The sequence below is a fragment of the Psammomys obesus genome, unplaced genomic scaffold (genome assembly GCF_907164565.1).
Source record: "Psammomys obesus unplaced genomic scaffold, mPsaObe1.curated_primary_1811, whole genome shotgun sequence".
NCBI classification, from domain to species: Eukaryota; Metazoa; Chordata; class Mammalia; order Rodentia; family Muridae; genus Psammomys; species Psammomys obesus.
This window is the reverse complement of record NW_026594216.1, coordinates 3,310,494-3,332,940: the sequence shown is the minus strand read 5'-3', so window position 1 is coordinate 3,332,940 and position 22,447 is coordinate 3,310,494. Positions and strand designations below refer to the sequence as shown.

At 40.6% G+C, this 22,447-nt stretch overlaps 1 protein-coding gene across 1 annotated transcript in view; it reads right to left on the bottom strand.

Moving 5' to 3' along the window:
* Vav3 (vav guanine nucleotide exchange factor 3) overlaps positions 1 to 22,447 on the bottom strand; it is a 335,771-nt gene that overhangs the window by 105,511 nt on the left and 207,813 nt on the right. Inside the window, exons 16-19 of the mRNA XM_055618154.1 lie at positions 18,506 to 18,607; positions 18,036 to 18,136; positions 6,619 to 6,644; positions 1,891 to 1,936 (exon numbers count right to left, since the gene is read on the bottom strand). Of these exons, the coding sequence (XP_055474129.1) occupies positions 1,891 to 1,936; positions 6,619 to 6,644; positions 18,036 to 18,136; positions 18,506 to 18,607 (275 nt within the window). The remainder of the gene's footprint in view (positions 1 to 1,890; positions 1,937 to 6,618; positions 6,645 to 18,035; positions 18,137 to 18,505; positions 18,608 to 22,447) is intronic.

Genomic DNA, 22,447 nt, shown 5'->3' with positions numbered 1-22,447 from the left:
AAGTGAATAAAAAATAAATTAATTTAAAAAACAGAAAAACTGAAAAAAAATACCAATGGCAAAAACTGCTCCTAGGAAGCTGTGTGTTCATTCTGTCTTGGTTGTATGGATACCTCTTTATACATCTTGGATAAACATCCCCCAAGAATTATGAAAATCTGCTGAACAGTCATGTCAGTTGATCACCAGACAGTTGTCAAACAAGGGTTCATTCTGAGCAAAACAACATGGCAGGTCAGCAGAAGGTAGAGATGCAAAAGCAATCAAGCCAGACACGTACCTCAGGCCTAAATCCAAAAGTAGCTAAAGGAAGGAACACTGGAACCCCACTGCAACTTCAAACACAAGATCATCACCTGTCTGTTTCTTCGTAGGAAAGTGAAGAATGAGAAATATATGCACAAATCATATCACAGAAAAATGTTTTATAATGTACAGAGTGCTTCTTGTATATTTGTAAATTTATTCTTCATGGAGTGCTTTAGGATAAAGTGGTATGGGTCTATTTTGTTACTGATCTACTAGGCTGTACTTTCTAAAAATTCACTATATTTTCCTTTAAATAATCGAAAGGATTGTAGAAGACTGCCTGTGAAGTAAATTGTGAAAAGTTAAATGTGCGTCTTCTGACACTATATATAAATGCATTTCTTGGGAGGGAAATAGACTAAAATGCCCACAGGGGAAAAAGAAATTTTAAAATAACACTTTTAAAGGCTAGATTATTTTCCAAAATAGAAATACAACTCACACAAAACAATAAAGAAACATCACTTACACAATCAGCACACTCCTACAAAATACAACAAATGAGGCATTTTCTAAGTGTCATCATAGAGACCCCTGCAGAGGATCTTGACTTGGGAAAGTCAGAACTATTAAAAAGTAAGAAAAAAAAAAAAGAAAGAATCCTATGTTTGTTGTTGTTGTTGTTTTATTTTGTTTTTGTTTTTTTAATGGCATCAGTTTTGTTCTGTAGTTGAAAGAGTTAAACCAATCTCAGGAGGTGAGTGAGTCAATTTCTAGCCCGAGGCAACAGGGCTTCCAAAATCTCTGTCATCTCATAAACCGGTAGGGGCAGCCTGGGTGTGGTTTCAGCTAAATGATGTTATGCTTTGAAAAAGAAACTTTACAGCTAGAAGAACAGTGCTGATGATGAGAACGCAAAACCCAACGGTAATCCAGATTACTTTCCAGCAGGATTACTCTGCATTTCACAGTCCACTCGATGGAATATCAAATTCATGCATTTGAATGCTTTGGCTGGAAATCCCTTTTACACCTCCAAGGATAGGATCATGCACAGAACAACATGTTCAGTGACTGAACTGTGGAAGGCATTTCTTAATGGATGAAAAAATAATTATTCTGAGATGACAGTAGGGCAAACTTCACAATGTTAGGAAAACAACTCCCCCCCCCCCGCCCCAGCGGAATCACTGGTTTCCAGAGGACACTTGTTCAAAGTCCTGACAACCATGTTCCTGATGTAAAGTCATATAGAGAATGAGCAAACCTCGCCAAGTGGAGAGAGTAGCAGCCGCATGTTCTCCTTTGCCCTCTCGGAACAGTGGCAGTGAGATAGTTGGTTTCTTACCTGATTTAGGAGGGAAATGGGGAGGGTGCTGGGTACGTAGCATTATGCAGGCACCCTGAGGCTGTTCAGGAAGCAAGTAACCAGCTCAAATGTGGACAGCAGAGAGCACACAGGGCTGGAGGTTAGTCACCTGGGAATGATTTGCACTTTAGACCTACACCTCCTGGTCACAAGGTGTAGACCAAACTGTGGGAACAAAGGCCAGCAATGCAGCCGACTTTCCACAGCAGCTCCCATATACTTTCATAATTACTTAACTGGGGTTATTATAGGATGTATAACAAAAAACACACCTGGGTCCACCTGTCTGGGAGCTCGCCGGAGTCCGTTGGTCCGCTTCTGTGAGGCAAAGAAAAACAAAGCAACAAAAAACACATTGGTGATGAAACCATTGTAGCATGAAACCATTGTAGCACTGATGCTCTGGCAATGAACGTTGCCTTAGTTTTAATTAAAAACACAGCTACAAAAATGTGGGTATAATGTGTCTATTATAATTAATATAATTTCTCTGATAAATTAGGATATCATTACATCTTACAAGTCATTGACAAAAACAGAAATACTGTTGTTTGCCTAATTTATGTATCATGACCCAATATTTCTTAAAGTCATGGGATTTTAGGATCTAGGAAGACAAACCCCAGAGATCCATTCTTGGTTAGAAAATATTCCCAGCAAAGAAATGTGAATTACAGCCTTAAGCAGATCTGTAAAAATTTTAAGTCAAGTGTTTCTGGGCCAGGCCGGACTGAAGAAGGCACACAATCTCACCAAAGACCCAGAATCTGGCTCCAGAAAACACTAAACTGGTAATGAGTTTTAATTACAGATGAACTGTATCTTGATACTTTTGGAATAATGCCTGCAGCTCATGAAGCGTAAAAACAATTATTATAGGAAGGGAATTTATAAATAACAAACAAAACAAGAAAAAGAAGAAGAAAAACTACACAACCATGAAAGCAAGCCAAGAAATTTCTAAATCTGAGAATGTGTGGTTACCATTTGATTTCACAAGCACTGAATTCGTTGTTAATTATTACAGTAATCTCAGATCTAATGAAGGATTGATTTTTGTTTTAATTTTTGTTTTACAAGTAGATGAGAAGTTGTGTGTAGGACAGCTGAATCATTGAGATTTTCATGAGAGGAATTTCCTTTTCATATGTGTTAGAATTTGTCATTGTGTGGATAGGGGCATGGTTTCATAAGAGGCTTCCTTGATTTGAGAAACACACATAAGTGGTGGATTTTTCCCAGGGTGGCTTCTTGGGTTGGTTTCATTCATAAGTTAAATCATTAAAATGTTGAAATGGGGTCTTCTAACCTCCTCAAGGGGCTCAAAGCCATGTCTTAAAGATTCTAGGATTCTTAGGTAAAGGAAATTAGAAGAACTTTAAAAATGTCTTTTTGTTTTTCGTTTGTTTTCACCTCAACTACTTTCAAAATGTATTTTTAAAAGACTAATAAATTTATTAAATAAATTTATTAAAGTCTTCATGTAGTTTCTGCTGAGCAAGCAGGATATCTACCCTAGGAAAACCATTATAAAGAGCACTATAAGAGAAATTATTCCCCTGGCCTACTTGGTGGCCAAGATATAAAAGGAAAAGGCGTTAGGGTTAAAGATATTTCTGAAAATATGAAAGAAAACTACTGTCAAACACAAACTCTTTTCTTACCAAAATTTTTATTTAATTTTTTTGAGCTTTCTACAGAAAGGCACCAAAAAAATGTACAAGAAATGTATCGTGCCAGTTTTTGATTCCCACCAACACCATCATCTTAACAACAGAAAGTGCCTTGCCCTGTTTTACCTTGAGTTTAAAATTAAAGTAGATGACACAATGCAGTTAATGATCACATAGAAAAGGAGACTAACTTCAGAGTCAAAACATTTCTCCTCATCTTTCAGGGAAAATTATAATGGCAATTACTTTGTCAGGATGGTAGTGAGAGTTTATTTGTTTTAAACTTTTGGATCATTAAATGATTCCTTGGTGTTACTATCATTATTAACTTTGTGGAGTTGTGAAAGTGTAAGCTCACACAAGGATGTGTTCTGAGAAACTATAGCTTCTTTGTTTTGCTGTGATTTTGAAGCAAGGCCTCACTGTGCTTCTGATGCTGATGTTGAATCCACACCCGCAAGAGATCCTCTTGCTTCAGTCTCCAAGAGCTGAGACTACAGACAACTTTCACTGCACCCCACTTGCATTACTGATTATTTTATGTTCTTCCTCCTGAAAAGTCATTTAAGTCAGTCACCCTAAAAACAGAAACTCTGCCTTACGAGAGGAGGCAGTAAAATAAACTATATTCAAAGAAAATTCTTTACACAAAGAGAAATGCCAACCAAACAAAGTGCATTAGGAGAAACTATGATTAACTACACTTTAAAAGTACACAAAAAAGTTTGTTTATTTTTTTTTTAACTGTAGAGACCCATCAAATATTTTTAAATCTTTCTGAAATACAGAATTCGATGTCCCTGGCTCCAATGCATTCCTCTCTCACCTATTTTCTCAAAAGGCTGGTCAGGGCTGGACAGACCTGATCTTCAGGTAGAAGATGGGAGGAAGGACACATGCCTGGGGGCTCTCAAGTCCCAGGCTCAGGAGACCCGGGAGGTCTCTGGAGTCTCACTCTTTTTTGATCTACTGGGGGTGGGGGGCAGGGAGGCAAACAATTTTACGAGCACTTGGTAATTCTGTCTTGCTTCACTATCTTGTCTTTTTTTTTTCTTTCTTTCTTTCTTTCTTCTTTTTTTTTTTAATATGTGTATTGTCTACAAATCTCCTGGTCTTCTTGCCCCTTTGTGGGAAAAGTAACTAATTCTCTCTGTTCACTTTTACCAACAGCACAAGCAAGAGCTTCCTTTGTTGTATGGCGGTTACCTTTGGGCCTTCCACAGCAAGGAATGCAATGTCGCTGAGTAGGCATGGAGTAAAAAACTTGCCTAGCAAGGAGGATCTGTGAAAACCTAGGCTGCCTATGAGGTAAACACCCATGGCAAGCTACGCAAGCCGATGAGTCCTGTAGCTGAGGGAAAAAACGGACCTGCCCTCATGAAGTTAAATTTTAACAGAGAAACTCATAATCATACAATCATAGGACCTAAAAACAGAAACAGAGGAGAAATATAAGCCAGAGCAGGACAAACAGAAAGTTTACAAGAAGAAGCACACTCTCGTATTCTTTGCTGTACTTCCGCCTAAAGTGAAGCAGTGTCTAAGTGAACTGGCTAGCCTCGAAGCATGCTATAATCTACCATCCAGACAAAGTGGAGGTTATTAGCGAAGTTAAACATTAAATGAAAATTGCACATTCAAAAGTTAAGAAAATCACTACAGCACTGATTTTACATTTTAAAATTTCAACATGAAAATTAATTCCTTCTTATTAATAGGCTCACATGTAATTTTAAGGGTATAAATGTGTCTGAGGGAATTATTTAATATCATGTGAGAATGATTAACTACTTCTTATTAGCACATTTTTCTTCTGCAAATACACCCACTTCACATCACTTCCTTGAAATAAAATGAAATCATTTTCTTTGGGAAAAAAAATAACACAGACGTCTAATTGGATAAATTAAAGTAACTCTGAGGTGTAGTGCCGGACTCTGCACACTCTCTGTCTCCATGACCTAAGACCAGCGTACTTTGCGAGATCATGTGGTGTACAGCCCTGAGACAAGAACTCCCCCCGTCTGAGAAGCATGACAGAAATTTAGGGTAACTGGAATTAGCCTAAAATAAGTCATTACGTTCTTTTATTATTATTATTTTCCAGAAAATACTGTTGCCTTATTGTACGTTCCCGGTCTTAACTCTGGATTATGACATTCACCCAAATAGGCAGTCTGAACACTGCATCTAACACGAGGTTCCTTATACCATGCCCTTGATCCCCTGCGTGCAGAATTTACACACTTAAGCTAAAGGAGACGCAGGGACGCCTGAAGGCATTTCCCTGCATGTTCCGTATTTTTACTAGCTGTATATATATTTATATACTACATTTACATATTTTTATATATTTATATATATAAATATATATTTATTTACTAGCTATACAGCTATTTTTACTAACTAGCTGATAAGAAAAGAAACATACCAATAAAGTAACCACATTTTTGCCTGGGGTTGTTTTATTTCACTGGGTTTTGTTTTGTTTTGTTTATTTTTGTCCTTTGGTGCTGAAACTGGAGGCATTTGAAAAGACAGATAATGGGATTAGACACTTCAGTAAACAGACTCAGTCATTCTTTCATTCTGAAATTCTCAAGTGATCTTGTCTGTTTTTTTTTTTTTTACTCATTTCATATACATTTTATTTATTTATATTTATTTTCATATGCTTTTTAAATTTTTTTTTGCTATGGTATTTTTGCAGAGTCAGGCAAAATTCTGTAACTTTTGATTGACAGCCAAAATAGCGATGGCCTGGGATCTGTCATATTTTACATTCTTTTCCATGTTTTGAAGTGTCTCTATTCTGAGAGGTACACTCGTGAACCACCTATTTTTAAGCCATGGGGAGTTAGGCTGTGTTAATCCAAAAGAAAATTTTATCAGAGCTTGATTTGATCAGAAAATACTGACCCAAGTTTGTGCTGAAAGAGGAAAACTACTAGAAATCTGAATCCATAGTCTTGGTAAAACTCTCACAAGTTACTCCTGGGCAGTGCAGCAACAGTTCATGGTGTTGTTCAATAGGCCTACCAAATTCCTGAGAGGGAGGCCACCCTCCCCGGCACTCAGAGTCCCTCCTTCATGCATTACAAGGGTAAAATATCCACATTTATCCCCCACCTAAGGCTTCCAGACAACAACTGTGAGAATTCCTGATTCCATTCGTGTTTTGACAAGCACCTGGTGGCCCCTCCATTTCAGTTTCACTCAATTCATCAGAAAAGGCACATTTAACACTGTAGGAGCTCAAGCCTGTTTCAGTTAGCAAACACCTTGAAATGCAAAGCTTACATTAAAAAGTTTAAACGTCAGTCTTACCTCTGGTGGTTTGAATGGCCCTTGTTCTGAAACAAAGGTAAAAATTGGCATCGTCAGTGTGGGTCCTTTGGTTTGGTTAGCAGCCTTAGCCTGTCCTGTGCAGAGTGGCCAAACACTGCCGCTCTGTTTTCTTAACTGATACCTGTAATATGTTTCCAGGGTCCCTCGGGCTGGGCTAGTAATTGTTTTGCAACCTGGATTCTCTTACCTTATTGGCCTGTCAGAGAAGTGACTCATACTTGTAAATGACTCCTGGGCTATGCTTAACTTTTTCAATTGTCTGTAAAGCAGTGGCAAGGCAGCCTCATAAAACTCCATAAAACAAGGACTTGCACTAAATTTATACACACGATCCGATCCTGAGATGCAAGCCTTTCATTCAACACATCTTATCTTAAGATCCAAACACACTGTTTAATGATATTGAGGAGACCAGTTCCTGCAAATGCAAATTGAACATGGCACAGCATTCCCCATGAGAAAGTCTCCATTAGCTGGCAATAAAACTTACTTTTTTTTAGGTAAACTATACTTTGTTTTACAGATAGGAACTTTTTTTAAACACCTCAGTCAGGATTCAATTCCAACATTGTTTCATCTTTACTTCACATATGTATTAATAGGCACAGCATTACAGTTTGGTTCTTAAAACTGAATCACACTTTAGTCATGAGACCTTCAGGGGAGCAGCCTGGTTGGGGGTGGGGTTGTGGAGTAAGTGCACACGCTGCCGCTGAAAACTGACAGGCAGTCTTTTTGCTTCCTTCCCTACATCTAACAGCATCTAAACATGTTATAACTTCTCCAGACAGAGTGAAAACTCCTCACCACTGTGAATGCATGCCTGCACTTTTCCCATCCGAAATAACCTCTACGAAAGGATCTGAGACTGATGCAACCAAAGAAAACATCAGGAGAGCAAGGGCAGGCCTGGATAGAGCTCTGTAGGACTTTTTCTTAAAAAGACTGCAAGAATCCACGTGGCCAGAGTTCACAGGGAAAGCTCCTACCAGGACACCTGCCTGGTCAGAGCAGGCTTCTTACACAAGAAGACTGCCTGGGGCAAGGAACAGGAGGTCACTCTCTGGGCTTTCACTTTTTTTTTTTTTCTTTTCTTTCTTTTTTACTTTTTTTTTTTTTTCCATTTTAAAGGACAACTCCAGATTAATGGGAATGGAAGCTCCATGAGCTGAAAGTCACCTTCTGGAGAAAAGCTAAGTTTGCCTCCCTTTGTCAATTTCAAACCCCATCACTCTAGCTTCACAGATGACTGGTTGTCTCCTGTAAAGGCATCTTTGCTAGGCCAGAAACCAGCTTTTACAAAGGACTGTTCCTGGACAGAAAGGCTAGCTCATGTCTGTTCCTCCCCTATAGAAACAGGTCTCAGGAGATAGAATACCCAAGACGGAAGAGCTGGCTGGGAAGAGAGGCTATGACAGTTATCTTTTAGCCAGACTCAGACTCAGAATGCTGGTTACTTGAACTTACAGTTTCTGGTTTGTTTGTCTCCCACCAAAGCTTCCACACTGTGTGTGTGTGTGTGTGTGTGTGTGTGTGTGTCTGTGTGTGTGTGTGTGTGTGTCTGTGTGTGTGTGTCTGTGTGGGGTAGCAGTGGCTATGGCAGTAGTGTTGTATTCATGTGGATAAACCTGTGTGTGGGGAGAAAGAGTTTGATACCTGGCAATTTCCTTCTTTACACTTTGACCCAGGGTCTCTCACTGAATCTAGGCCTTGTCGTTTCAGATGGGCAGGCTGGCTAGCTAGCGAGCTCCCGGGATTCACCTTTCCCCATCTCTCTGCACTGGGTTGCTTTGGTACACCACCACACTTGGCTCTTACGTGGGTTCAGAACTGTCTTAAACTCAGGAGCTCATCCTTGCCCAACAAGCCTCCTTGCCTAGCCATATCCCTACCTCCTGAGCTTTGTCCTTAGAAGTACACCTGAGGTCCCTGCTCACTGGTACCCTGGAAAACGTATATATCCCAGGATGTCCCGAACTACCGTCTTCTACTGCGGGCAAGTTAGATGAATAACCAAAAGTACAGATCATGAACTATAGGAGCACTGAACAGGAGCAGAACTTTAGCTTTCTATATGAGGAGACTAAGCAAAGCACTGACATGGGGCCTTCTCACATCTTTCCAATTTGGAGTTTATTACTAAATATGCACTTAATTTTAATTTTGAAATAACACTTATTTCTTCTGATTTTTTTTTTGGTGTGGGAGTGCTTTGATGCCCTTGTGAAACAGGTCTTCTACAACTCTTTTCACATGTATCAGTGGTTGTATAAAATTGCAAAAAAAAAAAAAAAAAAAAGCACTGACAACTGTTTTTTGCAGCAGTGTGTCCATGACCCTCGGCTTCATGAGAGCTCTCTGGGTACTGTTTGGAAAAAGAAAACAATGGGATTAAGGTTTCGACCTCAGGACAAAGATAACCACACCTCTACCCCATGTGAGGAAGAGAAGGCCCTCCTTCAGAAGCTCTTCCCACCTCACGATGTTGGACTGGCTGTTAGACAGTCATTGCCTGGCAAAAGTGTTACCAACCACAGAATCCTGGAAGGCATAAGTGTCCTGCATGGCTAGGATCATGCTTCTATCAATGAAGAAAAAATAAGTCTAAGCTGACTCCGATTCTCAGTTGCTCTCCCTCCCTCATTTTCTGTCCTCACATCTCCTGCTTGCTTTCATGGTAACAGCAAAGAAACCTGCTTTCCTCATCATCCTTACTTGGGCACTAAACATCACTTTAGTGTAAAGCGGGTAAGAAAACAGGAATGGGCTCAAAACTGGATGAGTCTCCAGCTCCGAAGTCACAGTCCTTATAGGGTCCTTGCCCTTCACTGTTGATGCCCCATCCCCATGGCCACCAGGGACACAGACTCCTTACTTCCACAGACTTAGTAGAAAGTAGGCAGTACTATGATCTGGCCCTGTTAGGTAAAGCACGCAAATATATGTTCTCAAAATGTGGGTTCTTATGTCATATTACGTGCTAAGTTTCTGGTTTAGGATCTATTGTGTTGAGAGATTTCTTAGTCAGGGTCCTTCGCTAATACTTTTAAATTTTTGACAGTGCCAATAACATTAAACTGAACTGACTGCATTACAGGCATAATCTTAATTCACATAAATATTAATTCAACAGCTCATTAACTTACCGTAACGCAAAGGCAACATTAGAGGAAAACCCAATTACTGCATTAGTTCAGTTATATTTCAGAGTAAAAGTTTATTCTGACTAGAAAAATGGAACAACTACCTTCCCTTGAAGTGTTCTGTGGGAAAGTCGATCTCATTTTGAAGCCTTCAGTCCCACCCTCTACTTTCTCTTGGTATGAATCCAAATCTACTGCGGCAGGAGTTTGTATTGCTAGAAAATTCTGTGGGCACATGGGACAGCAACTATGTCTTCGATAATAAAGGCTCGTTATCATTAAGTGTTTGGCTGAATTCTGACCTAGAAGAAAGGTTGCTGGTTGAAAGATGATGAAAAGTCTCGTTTTCTTTCTCTCTGCATCACTCTCTTTCTCATGGGAACTTTTGTAGGCTAGTAATTCAATTCTTCAAGTTTCTAAAAGTTTTTAATCCTCAGCTTGTCCTTACCCTGCAGCCTACTTCTCCAGCTCCTATTGATCAAACTATAAAAACGCTCTTACCCTTTCAGGGACCTTTCTAGATGGTGACTTATAGGCCCTCAAGAGGTTTAAGTCTTGCATTCTTTCATCATGTCCCAACTGGCTTGATGTAATTCTGAGACGTGGTGTAACTAAGGTGCTTGGAGCCTTTGACGAACTCTACCACTGAAGCCAGCAGAGCTCACTGGGTGTATTTGGATATGATACATGATTTCCACTGAAGTTTTAGGTTCATATTCCGTAGTGTGCTTATTTAAATGCCAGATTCCGTCTTGTTATATATATATTTTTTCTTTTTACAACAGAAGTGGCTCTCAGCTCATACCTTACTATACATTTTGTTTTGTCTTTTATCTGAAGTCCTATTTAAGATTAAACAAGCCAATTCCCAGTAAGATTAGTTGTCCCAAGAGAAGCCATATGAAAGCAATCACTGATGTTTTTATGGAAGGGACCTAGCTATCATAACTAACATACTATTGCTATAAAACATGCAACAACCTTGACCAAAGTTTGGAAGATGATATGTGATGCTATGCTCATTGCTCTGACCTACAGTGGTGTTTTAGGAAAGGATTGAAAGCCACATGCCATAAACAATACTTGGTGGGGAACTTTGATGTCAACCCAAATCTAATCATACAACAGTTTCCAATTCTTTTTCTTTAAAAAAAAAAAAATATTACTGATGAATCACTAAGCCAAATGAAAGGTAAAATAGCTATTCTTGCATATAAAATTGTCTTGATGAATCAAAAAAGATGACTCATTTATACAAAAGGGTTAAGTGCCCTCACACAGAAGCAAAGTCACCTCTTGGTAATGAAATCAGGGGCTCGAGACTCAGTCTATGTTAAATTAACATGATCAAAGGCCTGGCGGTAGAAGACCGAAATAATATTTTACTCTACAAGTTTTACCTCATCTTGAAATATGCACTGCTATTTATAAAAAGAGCCTCTTTCAGATGCCAATTTGTGGTCCAGGCTCTGGGTAAGAATCTCACAGGTTTAAGCCAGCAGGATACTAAGGCAACTTCGTTCCCATTAGAGCTGGCTACAGCAGCAGCAGGAGCAGCAGCTGACCTAGATAAAGAAGCAATTAAACCAGATAAGCAGATGGGGATCTGCTCTGGTTAAATATTAGAGCAGCTGAAGCTTGGGTTGTTACTGAAGGAAAAGATGTTAAACCAGGGTTGTCTGCACTAAACCAAAGTTGTCTGCTCCAGCAAGATCTGCATCCAATGCTACTCTTTGTTTAAACTGGAAGATGAAAAAAAAAAAAAAAGCCATATTGCTCACTGTCAGTGTAGGAAGGAGACAAAAGGGGCTTAGTCATGTAGTCATACATTACATCCAAAGAATATCATAAATGACCCTGAAGTTTGCAGCCTGGGATTAACCCTTCCCCATGGAGTACTGTGAGAAGGAAACACCACCCTAGAATTGCATCAGCTTTGCAGGAACTTGCTGAGAGTCCCCTGGAATGGCGCTCATACCCATTCATTACGATCACTGGAAAGTTCTGGCACGGACTTCAGAGCCTGTGTGAGTGGTGACCATCAAGGCTTCTATGGAGAACACGCAGGAATCGAGTTCAATAAAAGAGGCAGAGCAGAAATTCCTGCCCGGCCTTTATTTATGCCCGTGCAAATCCCCAGGCATTAAGATGCAAACTAACTACCCAATCTTCAAACGTTTTTCCACGTTGCGCAGTTTGTCTTATGAAATGAAAATACAGGAAGGCAGGTTTTTCTCATACTTCAGATATGCTAAAAGCAATAATCCGTCATGATCACGTATTAATATCAATAGATTGCTTCATTCAAAAATGCACTGCATTTTTTTGTCAAGTAATTATTATTTCCAGGGTGAATGAAGAGTCAATAGATTTAAAGGATAATAGAGCATGACATATAAAAGGTTTCTAAACCAAGAGAGGACAACATCTAAACAAAAAGGCCAACTTCCACAGTCAAAGGTGTGTGAGGCCTTTTAAAACCTGCTGGCTAATGTTTAGGCACATATTGTGTTGTTGGGACTGTGTTTATTTTGAAAGAGTTCTATTGTGGGGAAGGTGATACTTGATTTGGATACTTTGACTTGGACTTGTTACAAATGGATGGATTCAAAAGATTAAAAAAAAAAAAAAAACTAGTCCCCACATTTTCCTTCCCTTCTACACCAAAGGCATATATACCCCACCACAGAAAGTAAGAGAGAGCAATGCCTTCCTGTGTGGTTAGCCCCAATCCTCCAACTAAGCTGAGGCTATGTATGCACTTGTCAGGTATGTGTGATAGAAAATGATTGTTTCCAGGACATGTATGTAAAAAGCTACACCCTTATCGTGCTGGTAGGCACAGATGAAACTAGACAGTGGTATCCATAGTTGGGGACCTGGTCTGGAGAACCAATGAATACCCAGTAAACAGTGTGTGTTTGCTGAATTAAACTTTAAAGCTATTAGAGATAGGAGGAGGGGTGGGGGATCAGCTATCCCAGTACAGCCTAACCTTGGAAAATAAATGAGCCCTATTCTCTGAGCTAACTAAAGAATTAAATTCATATGATCAAGGTGATATTCATGATTGGCAAGGAAGGACAACAGGAAGTAAGAAAAGAAAGGATTGATTTTGGATTTGTACGGTGAAAAGAGGGAATTGAGAGGTAGAAACAAGAGCCAACTAAGAATTACTAACAATGAACTGACTGGATGAGGAAGTAGACTCATATGGAAGAAGAGTTTTTTTGGCACCAGGTGTTCTTTGACCTGGTTCATTTTCTTGTTGCTCATTAACCTACCCCAGGGGTACTGCCTGGTAATCAATTGCTTAGGGCATAAATCTGTCCTTGCGTAACTACCCAGAAAGGAATGTAAAATGTCTACTTAAAGTACAACCCAGTGATTCACAGAATAAGGGTTTCTGTTTGTTTTTTAATTTCATTTGTGAAACCATCTTATCAAGCTCTTGCCTCCACACGCATGGAACCCAAGCCTGCATAAACTCCCATACCTATTGTTTGGAGATTTGAGATGATAGTGATATCCAGGGCTCAGGACCCTGACTCCGTCATCTGTCTGTCACCCTGGTTGGTTATCCATCCACACATCTATACCCCACGTCTTCCCTGAGGTCAAAACACCAACTGCATATGGTTGAGTCTAATTAGAGCGACCAGCCAGATGGCCATTATAATAAATGTGATAAATGCTATGATAAAGTTAATTACACAGTGCCAGGAAAACACAGACAACTGATAGACCAAGAAAGGCCAGGCATGCAGAGTACCAGAAAGTCTTCCAAGCGAAGTAATATTTCCACTAAGTTTTCAAAACTGAATAGAATAAGGAAGAAAAGACTAAAAGAGAAACGAAGAGGACCCATGAGAAAACTAGTGGAAGAACTATGAATAGACAGAAATTCAGTGTCAGTTGGGAAGCTTAAGGGATGGACAAAAGAGGGCTAGAAAAACCACCAGAACTATATGTGCTGCTGGGGGAAAGCCTGAACAGGATTCTGTAGGAAACAGAAGCGAAGGTGAGTGAGTGACACAGTGGATCTTAATGGATTTCAAAACAATGCATTTTAAAAGATCTTGAAAGATCAGTTAGGAAAGTCTATATAATAAATAAGATGAAATTAAACAGAAAAATAAAGACAGTGAAATTTCCATGTAAATCAATACTGTAGCAGAAGATTCTAAACAAGATAGGAGAAAAAAATAGGTGAGTAAAGAGAGAGATGGGTCATCAGACTTACAAAAAGTTAAAAAAAAATCACATTTTGGGATAAGGAAAATGGCTTTATACTAGGTACTGGAGGTTATGAGGGCAACTGGTAGGTGATATGGGAGCTGAAGATGAAGGCCTTAAATCCAGAGTTCAGAAAAGATGTTAGATGCAGATGGAGCCAAGATTAATCTTCATGAGATGCGGGCTGCAATGTATGTGAAAGAAATAAGCCCGATCTTCAAAGGTGGCCTGTGGGATAACAGGGCATGAAAGAGAGTATCAAGGAGACCTGCCAGCCATTTCTAATAGGGAAAAGGTGAGAGAGGCAAGGCCTGTGCTGAGATGGCCAGAGGGTGCAAAGAGGATATGGCCAGGGCAGCAGAGTAGGGAGGATTCTCTAGCCTTCGGTAGACCCCGGTCTGCCTCGCCTCCCCGCTCCTTCTGTGAAAATGGCAGATACAAATAAAAACATGATGTTCCCCTTTCCCAGCTGTCTATGGTTTATTACAGTGTCAGCACCCACATTAGTCCCTGCCCCTTAAACTCTAAATGTATCCCTGACTCACAATAGCCAGCCACAACTTCCCTCTCTGCTTGAGAATGCACGTAGACTGGGTTAAGCTTTCCAACTAGAAACCTCTACAAAGTAAGAATGGGCCTTGAGCCATGATTTATGTTATATGGGAAATGACTATTTAACTCGTTTAACTTCGCCTTAAATCAACACTACTGACTTTTTTAAGTTTGCCTACTAGGGTAATTTTCCTCAGTGTCAAGTTCACCAAGCAACACACTCCCCTCCATACAAAGCTCCTACTCCAGTAAAACATGCCTCTACCACCAAATGCATCTTGTGCTTGCTTCTCCCTTCCTTGAGCTCGTGTTGCCCCGGATACTGCAGAAGTTAGGGTAAATGAATTGCTATCCCTCTTTAAGCAATGAATCCTCAATGCCAACCATGACATTCAGGGATTCTCAGCAGGCCAGAGAAGAGAACACAGAAGCTTGCCTGTAACCCCAACGGAGTATCTGTTCTATCACACTCACAGGCAGATCTACCACTCTCAGATTAATACTCTATCCACAGTGGCTGCCTGCACTAGTCCAAGGATGCTTGCAAGTGATGTCTTCCAGTTTTCAGGGGCACCTTCTGAGGGACAGGGGAGAAAGGTGCCGGCGCAGTGATCACGTAGAGCCGCTTCATCCTGAAGATGAGGCCTCTAAGTTACAAAGCCTGGTCTGACTCAGGATGATCTTTCCTAGTTCCATCCATTTGCCTGCAAATTTCATGATTTCCTTGTTTTTAATTGCTGAGTAGTATTCCATTGTGTAAATGTATACACAATTTCTGAATACATTCCTCCATTGAGAGATATCTAAATTGTTTCCAGATTCGGGCTAATATGAATAAAGCTGCTATGAACACAGTTGAGCAGATGTCCTTACTGTATGGTTGAGCATCTTTCAGATATATGCCTAGGAATGCTGGATCTGGATCTTGAGGCAGCACTATTCCTAATATTCTGAGAAAGTGCCAGATTGATTTCCAAAGTGGTTGTACAAGTTTATTTTCCCACCAACAATGGAGGAGGGTTCCCCTTTCTCCACATCTTCTCCAGCATGTGTTGTCACTTGAGTTTTAGACAGTATTCAGGGAATCTTATGGAAGAAGGGGGAGACAAAAAGACCTAGAGGGGACAGGAACTCCGCAAAGAGACCAGCAGAGCCATAAAAATCTCTGCCCAGGGAGGCATGCGGAGACTAATGTGCCAACCTGCCAACCAAGGAAGATGCATGGAGAGGACCTAGACCCCCTGCTCAGATGTAGCCCACAGGCTACAAGTGGGTTCCCTAGTAGGGGCACAGGGACTGTCTCTGACATGACCTCAGTGGCAGGCTCTTTGCTCACTTCTCCCTCGGGGGTGCAGCCTTGCCAGGCCAGAGAGGAAGAGGGTGCAGACAGTCCTGATGAAACCTGATAGGCTAGGGTCAGGTAGTAGGGAAAGAGGACCTCCCTTATCAGTGGACTGGGGAAGGAGCATAGAGGAAGAAGAGGTACGGAGGGTAGGATTGGCAGGAGATGATAGAGGGGGCTACAGCCAAGATACAAAGTGAATAAATTATAATAAATTTTAAAAATTAAAAAAAAAAAAAGAAAAGAAAACCTGGTCTGAAGGAGAAGAGAAGTCTGCTAGGCCAATGCTTGACATTGCATTCTCCTAATTAACTATGAGAATTCAATGTCACTCACTCATCTTTTCAAAGTGTGAAGCAGGAAGAAAAAGAAGAGAAAGTCACGGATGTGGAAAATGGGGAAAAATGGGGATCAGCATGAGAGACTCAGGGTTCTATAGGAAAAAAAGGCAACTTTTCCCAGCTTTAAGGAAATTACAAAATAGTTCAAAGAATGCTGCTACTTCATAGTGGATGGTATCTAAATATCTCACTATCTGTGACCTGCAAGGCAGCTGCATTCTTATCTTCAGTTGCCTTATTTTCAACTGTTTCTGAGCCTGTTTACTCACTTTAATATAAGTGTTTCTGGATCAGAAGGCATCTAAGTCCTAGTTCGAAGGACTTACATAGAGAGGACAGGTGTGGCCCCTAAGAACGCCTGTCCCTCCCCAAGTAATTCAGGACACTCAAATCTAAAACTATGGAGCTTCTGAAAGCACTCTAGCCCATCATAAGGAAAGACCGTGTTCACTGAAGAGTGAGATGGGTAAGGATGAAACAATAAAACTTCATGTGGTTTCCGGGTTGATAGTTGAAGAGTTACAGCTACAACACCTAATGTTATTGTTTGTTTCACCACTTTGTAAAATGTTCTGACCTTCAAACTAATGAAAACGGTAACCTTGTTTCACTGAACCATCTTCAGCAAGTAGCAGAGGCCCTTTAAACTTACTACTGGCTATGGGAAGGGCTGTTGTAAAAACTAAAGAGTTTGTGTGCGATATGATGGTATCTAACACAGTGGAGGAACTCAGCGGCCAGCAACACCTTTGACAGCGTGCTTGTCCTTGCCTAGCACAGAGAACGGCACACAGGGCCCTCTGAAGGTGGCTATTGAAAGAGCAGAGGGACAGGGCTGTGATCTCAGCCCTCGGAAAGGCATCACCTCGCTACAAGTGTCCATTCACTGAACTCAGCCCTGAAATAAGATATTCTCTGTTCTGCTCTTCTTCACATTATCCGAAATAATTCAATGTCCACCTTCTCCTCTGGGAAAATCAAAGGTTGACATGGCTACCTTTTGAACTCAAGCTGTTAAAGATCCTTTCTTGTGTTCAAAAACTCTTCCTGATTTTGAAAGGTCTTATTGATAAAACACAGAGGAACTCAGGGGAAAAGGACAAAGAGAGAGAAGAAGAAAGAGAAAGAAGAAAGAGGCCAGAAAAGAAAGAGAAGGAGACAGCTCTAGAGGAGCAGAGAGAGGCAAAGGCTACTGAATGCATAATTTGCAAGAGCTCATACAACAAGCACAGAGTGCTATTTTTAACAACCAAGCAGAAAATGTTTACATAAATCCAAAGGATATATGCTTTGTTCAATGTGGAAAATGATAATGCATTCAACTCATGAATTCTTGAATTAGTCTGTATAATGTTTGATTCTGGAACCAATAACGAATCTGATCTAAATATTTAAGAGAAGAAAGAGAAAGTTTAAGAGCTCAAAATGGAAGAATATTTTGTTTTTCCTCTAGGTTTTATCACTAGTTGTATTGGTAGTATTCAAATAATTTGGCGATACAGCGGTAAATGACGAGAGTGCCACGAAACCATCCAAGTGTACCCTGGAGACCTGTGCTTCCAAGTACAAATAAAAGTCAAATAAATATGAGATAGTTTAAAACCAAGCCATGTAGAAAAGTCACACAGAACTTAAACAGTTTTCTAATTGTGCTTATTAATGATGTATTCAAAAAAAGATATGTTCTAATAAACACATATTAAGAGTAAATTGGGCCTTAATTATATTTAGCAAGTTTTATGTCCTCATTAGAAACAGAACCCCACGGTAAACATGACTTACCAACAGAATTAACTCTGCCACAATTGTCTACTCTTCCCAAACATTCTTTGTGTGCTTTTGCTCCGCACTTAAAGCATAAGTAGCCTTGATAAAATGTTCCCCTGCAAGGTAAAATTTGAGGACAGTGTATTAAAAAGTGCTAAGTTCAAGAAAAACCCTGTCCCAGAAAAAAAAAGTGCTAAGGGTTTTGGTTTTTTGTTTGTTTGTTTGTTTTTTGTTTTTTTTTTTTAATGTATAATAACTAGTGCAAGGAAAAGGAAAAGGAAATCACGATGCTGTCCAAAGTGCCATGAACACAGGGCAGAGGGTCACAATGGGAGTCTCGAGGAAACAGAACAGGCCCAAGGCTAGCCAGTGGGAAAGGAATACCTCCACTTCAGAACACTGCTGGGTGGATTGCTAGAAAGTCGGAAAGACTCAGCAACTGTAGCAGTCGGTGTAAACTGGAAGACGGGCCTGAGAGAGCTCACCTCAGGAGCATCCGGCAGACTCTGCAGGACGTCACCCGAGTGAAGGTGTGCATCTTGAAGTCGTGGAAATTGGAGTCTGCGTAGTCTGGCCTTATGTTAGATCTGTGAAAAAGGAAAAGTCACTTCCTGAACAAAGTTTCACAACAGAGCGGCAGTCTAAGCACCTAAGAGCAAAGTGCATCCGAACTGCATCAGGAAGAGAAGGGATTCAAGCTGAGAGGTGAGCCAAGTGTGTGCTGGCTTCCAAGCCAAAAGTCTGCTGGCATTAGAACCTTCACTGAAGGCTGGCTGTGTGGAGACCTGTGGCACAGGAGAGGACAGCAACTCGATACTTCTCAGAACTTTGAGTCATTGAGGACTCTGTGACACACCGCCTTTGTCAGCCTGCTGGAAACCAGAATCAGCTTGATAGTCATGCTGTTTTTTTTTCCTTTACCACATCACGGGAATATAAACTAGATGGTGAGATGTGGGGTAAGGCAGAGCGCAGTGTTTCCAGAGCTCACACCTAAGGAACTGCATGGATTGTGTGCGGGTCTCCAGAAAGGGCTGAGGTTTGCCAGCAATGCATCGATCTGATCAGGAAAGCACGTCTTCCTTAACAATTTACTTGCTTTACAGTCCAAATAAAACTGAACTACACTGCTTCGTGTTTGGAATTGTACTTGTGGAATACACACAGGTACCCAAAACTATCACGTGTACCTCAAAGAAACACTTGAGTGTACACTCAGCATATGCCTGACCTGGAGAAAACACATGGCGTCCACTGCCTGTTTAACTTTCGCATTAGTCCTGAATACCTGGCACAAATACCAGCACTAGCTCACAAATAAGGAAACAAGCTTTTCCTAAAGCAACGGCTTTGCCTAAAGTGATAGAAATGGCAAACGAAAAGCTTCCACCCCAGTGTGTGTTCTCAGCCACTAAAGCTACAGTGAAAGAAGAAACTCAGCAATGTCTACATTCAAATTACCAGGGCTTTGAGGCCTGACAGGTACGTAGGGAACCGTGGCATACAGACATTTCTAGAATATCGTTTGCAGTGTTTTTAATCCAGGCATGGCACAGGCTAGAGTAAGGTAAGCTTTAAATGGATATGAATTAGAGGTAGACCTAGAAAGATAATATTTTCTAAAACATTACACACAACTTGAGAGGCTGTAAGATATGTTTGAGATTCCGATGAGCTAGGATTTCCCCTTTTATAGAATACAGCATCTCTCAAGCTCACAGAATCGCGGCGTAATGAAGCATAACACAGGCGGGCAGCCAGGCATCAATCTCTGAGGTACCAGGAGAAGCCTTATGAAAAAACATTCGCCAAGGCAATTGGAGTAGCACGCAGCGATGCAGAAGTGTCAGAGAGGTCAGCCTTCCCATCCATCTGCTGAATAGGAGCTGCTGAAAAGGAAATCAAATCTGGGTGCCAGCTGGGAGTTCTCTGCTCCGTGTTTCTGGTGACCTCTCTTTTTAGGAAAATGTTCCAGTGCATGACAAAAAGTATAGCTATTCTGACTAAGGTGTTTGTGTGTGTGTGTGTGTCTGCGTCTGTGTGTGCATGTGTGTTGCTGATTAGAAATAATGGTGTCTTTCTTCATAAAATAATCTAGAAACAAAAGTCTCACACTGACTCCAGAAAGCTGGTCATTGAACACTGCATCAAAACCCATTGCTGTAGCTGACAACGGTTGCTGTTCATTTTTTTTTCTCTAAAGCATCAAAATGACTCAGTCAAACATACCTTGTCAAATTTATTCTGAAGCGATGCTTGTTCTAGAGTGAAGAAAATAAAATTTCCGTCCCCGAGAACTTGAAAAATTCATCCACCTGGAGTTTTCAATTCAATGTAGGTTTCCATCAGGTAGCAAATTGTGTAACTAGATCTCCACACAGCTAAGAGTTTTAATCAGTCTTCCTTGGACGTGGTGGCACACCTTTCCCTTGGAATCAACCCAAGTTCTACATAGTATACATTCCTGTACATGTGCATACATAAGAACATGTATGTGCGCCATAGTTGTGTCTTAGTCATTAGTATTTAAAACTTTTGCCAACTGGGAACAGGCTACCTTTTCAGAAGACAAAAAGCTGAAGGGGAAACTGCAGACACGCCACGGGTGTTTTGTTTTAATCTTACGATTTAAAAAAATAAGAGAGAGCGAGAACTCTGAAAATGTTGTTAGCAGTAGTTGCCTTAAGGGAAAAGAAATTTGAAGTGGTAGAACAGAATGGTAGAGAAACTGTGACTTTTTTAAACTAAAGCTGAATATTATTTTTTCAAAGTTTCAAATCAAACATTAAAGAATAAACGTTAACTCCATGACCCTGGAACCGCTACGGAGGCACTATGAATATAAAAGCGCTGTCAAGGGGAGGAATCTGAAATTAGACCACCGGGGCTTAAATCCTCACTTGCAAATCAGAACAGAGTGACCTCAGGTGAGTTGGTGAGTTTAAAACAGGAATACTAATAGAATCACCTCAAAAGCAAAGCAATGCACATAAAGTGCTCAGGACAGTGTCTGAGTCAGGGCTGGTGTTGAGTGTGGGCTATCACTAATGAAGTGGTGATATCAAGTTCACAGGACAGCAGTGTGGTCAGGATAATGCTTCCTGGCTGGTAAAGTTTCATGGATTGTCCCAATCAACTCCCTAAAGAATCTTCCTTCTCCTAGGACTTCCTATTCATGTGGCTGCTATCCAATAATGTCCTTTGGAGCACAAAGCCAAATATAATTGTTATTGTTATTATTTATTAATGTTATTTGAGGTGAGGTAGCTCATGTTGGCCTTGAACTTGCTTTGAGGATGAGGATGATCTTGACTTTCTGATCCTTCTGCCTGTACCTCTCAAGTGGCTAACAGACAAGTGCCACTATGCCCCTTACATGTGGTACTGGGGATCAAGCCCAGACTTCACTCACACGAGACTAGCACCCTTCCAACTTAGCTATATCACCAGCCTAGAAGGAACTATTTATGTACAGTAAGGAACAGAATTTCTCAAGAGGCGTGTATGAAAAAGCCTGAAGAATTTGGTGACGTCAACAACAAAGGTTAGAGTGGCTAGTTACCAGTAGAAAGGGAGACCGACCGCAATGATTAATTGCAGGGATTTGGGCTTCTACAATGTCTTGATACCCAATGGCAACTCAAAAAGACTTCTGAGGGGCTTTCCAACTGTGTACCTCTAAAAGACATTGCCATACAACACTAAACGTTTGTATTCCTGCCTGCCCACGATGTGACTGAGGACAGCTGAGGTCTCCTTTTCAACTTGTCGCTTCTTTAAAGTCGGCAAACATTTGACTAAAAGAACCCATGGCTAGGTATTTACAAATGCTATAATGGGGAAATGTGCTTATGCTGTAACATTTCCTGCATTTGTCTTCAAAAGCCTGCCTTTTGTCATAATGCAAGACACAAAAGAAAAACAAAACAATGAAATAAATTTCAGTTTGCCGTTATACTTGATATTTATTTTTCTAAACCCTTTCTTCTTCGTGACAAAGGAATATCCTCATGTACAAATCCTGTAGTTTCACTCACAACTATGTTTTAAATAGTATAGTTATGAATACAGTCATTAAAAAACAATTTTAGGGGCTGTGGAGATGGCTCAGTGTGCTATAACAGCACTTGCAGTGTAAGCACGAGGACCTGAGTTTTGATTCCCAGACCCGTGTGAAAGCATGTGCAGCCAAGAAAGAGTATCTACAACCCCAACACAGATGGAAGATGAGTCAGGATTACTGCTGGAGCTTGCTGGCCACTCATGCTTACCGAACGTTGAGAACTGCAGGTTCCCTAAGAAACACTGACTCAAGAGAATAAGACAGATCCATCTCTTGTCCTCCTCTGCTCATGCCCTCATAAATGTATACACACATGTGCACGCTCACACACTCATGCGGGGATAAACAACTTTATGTTTAAAAT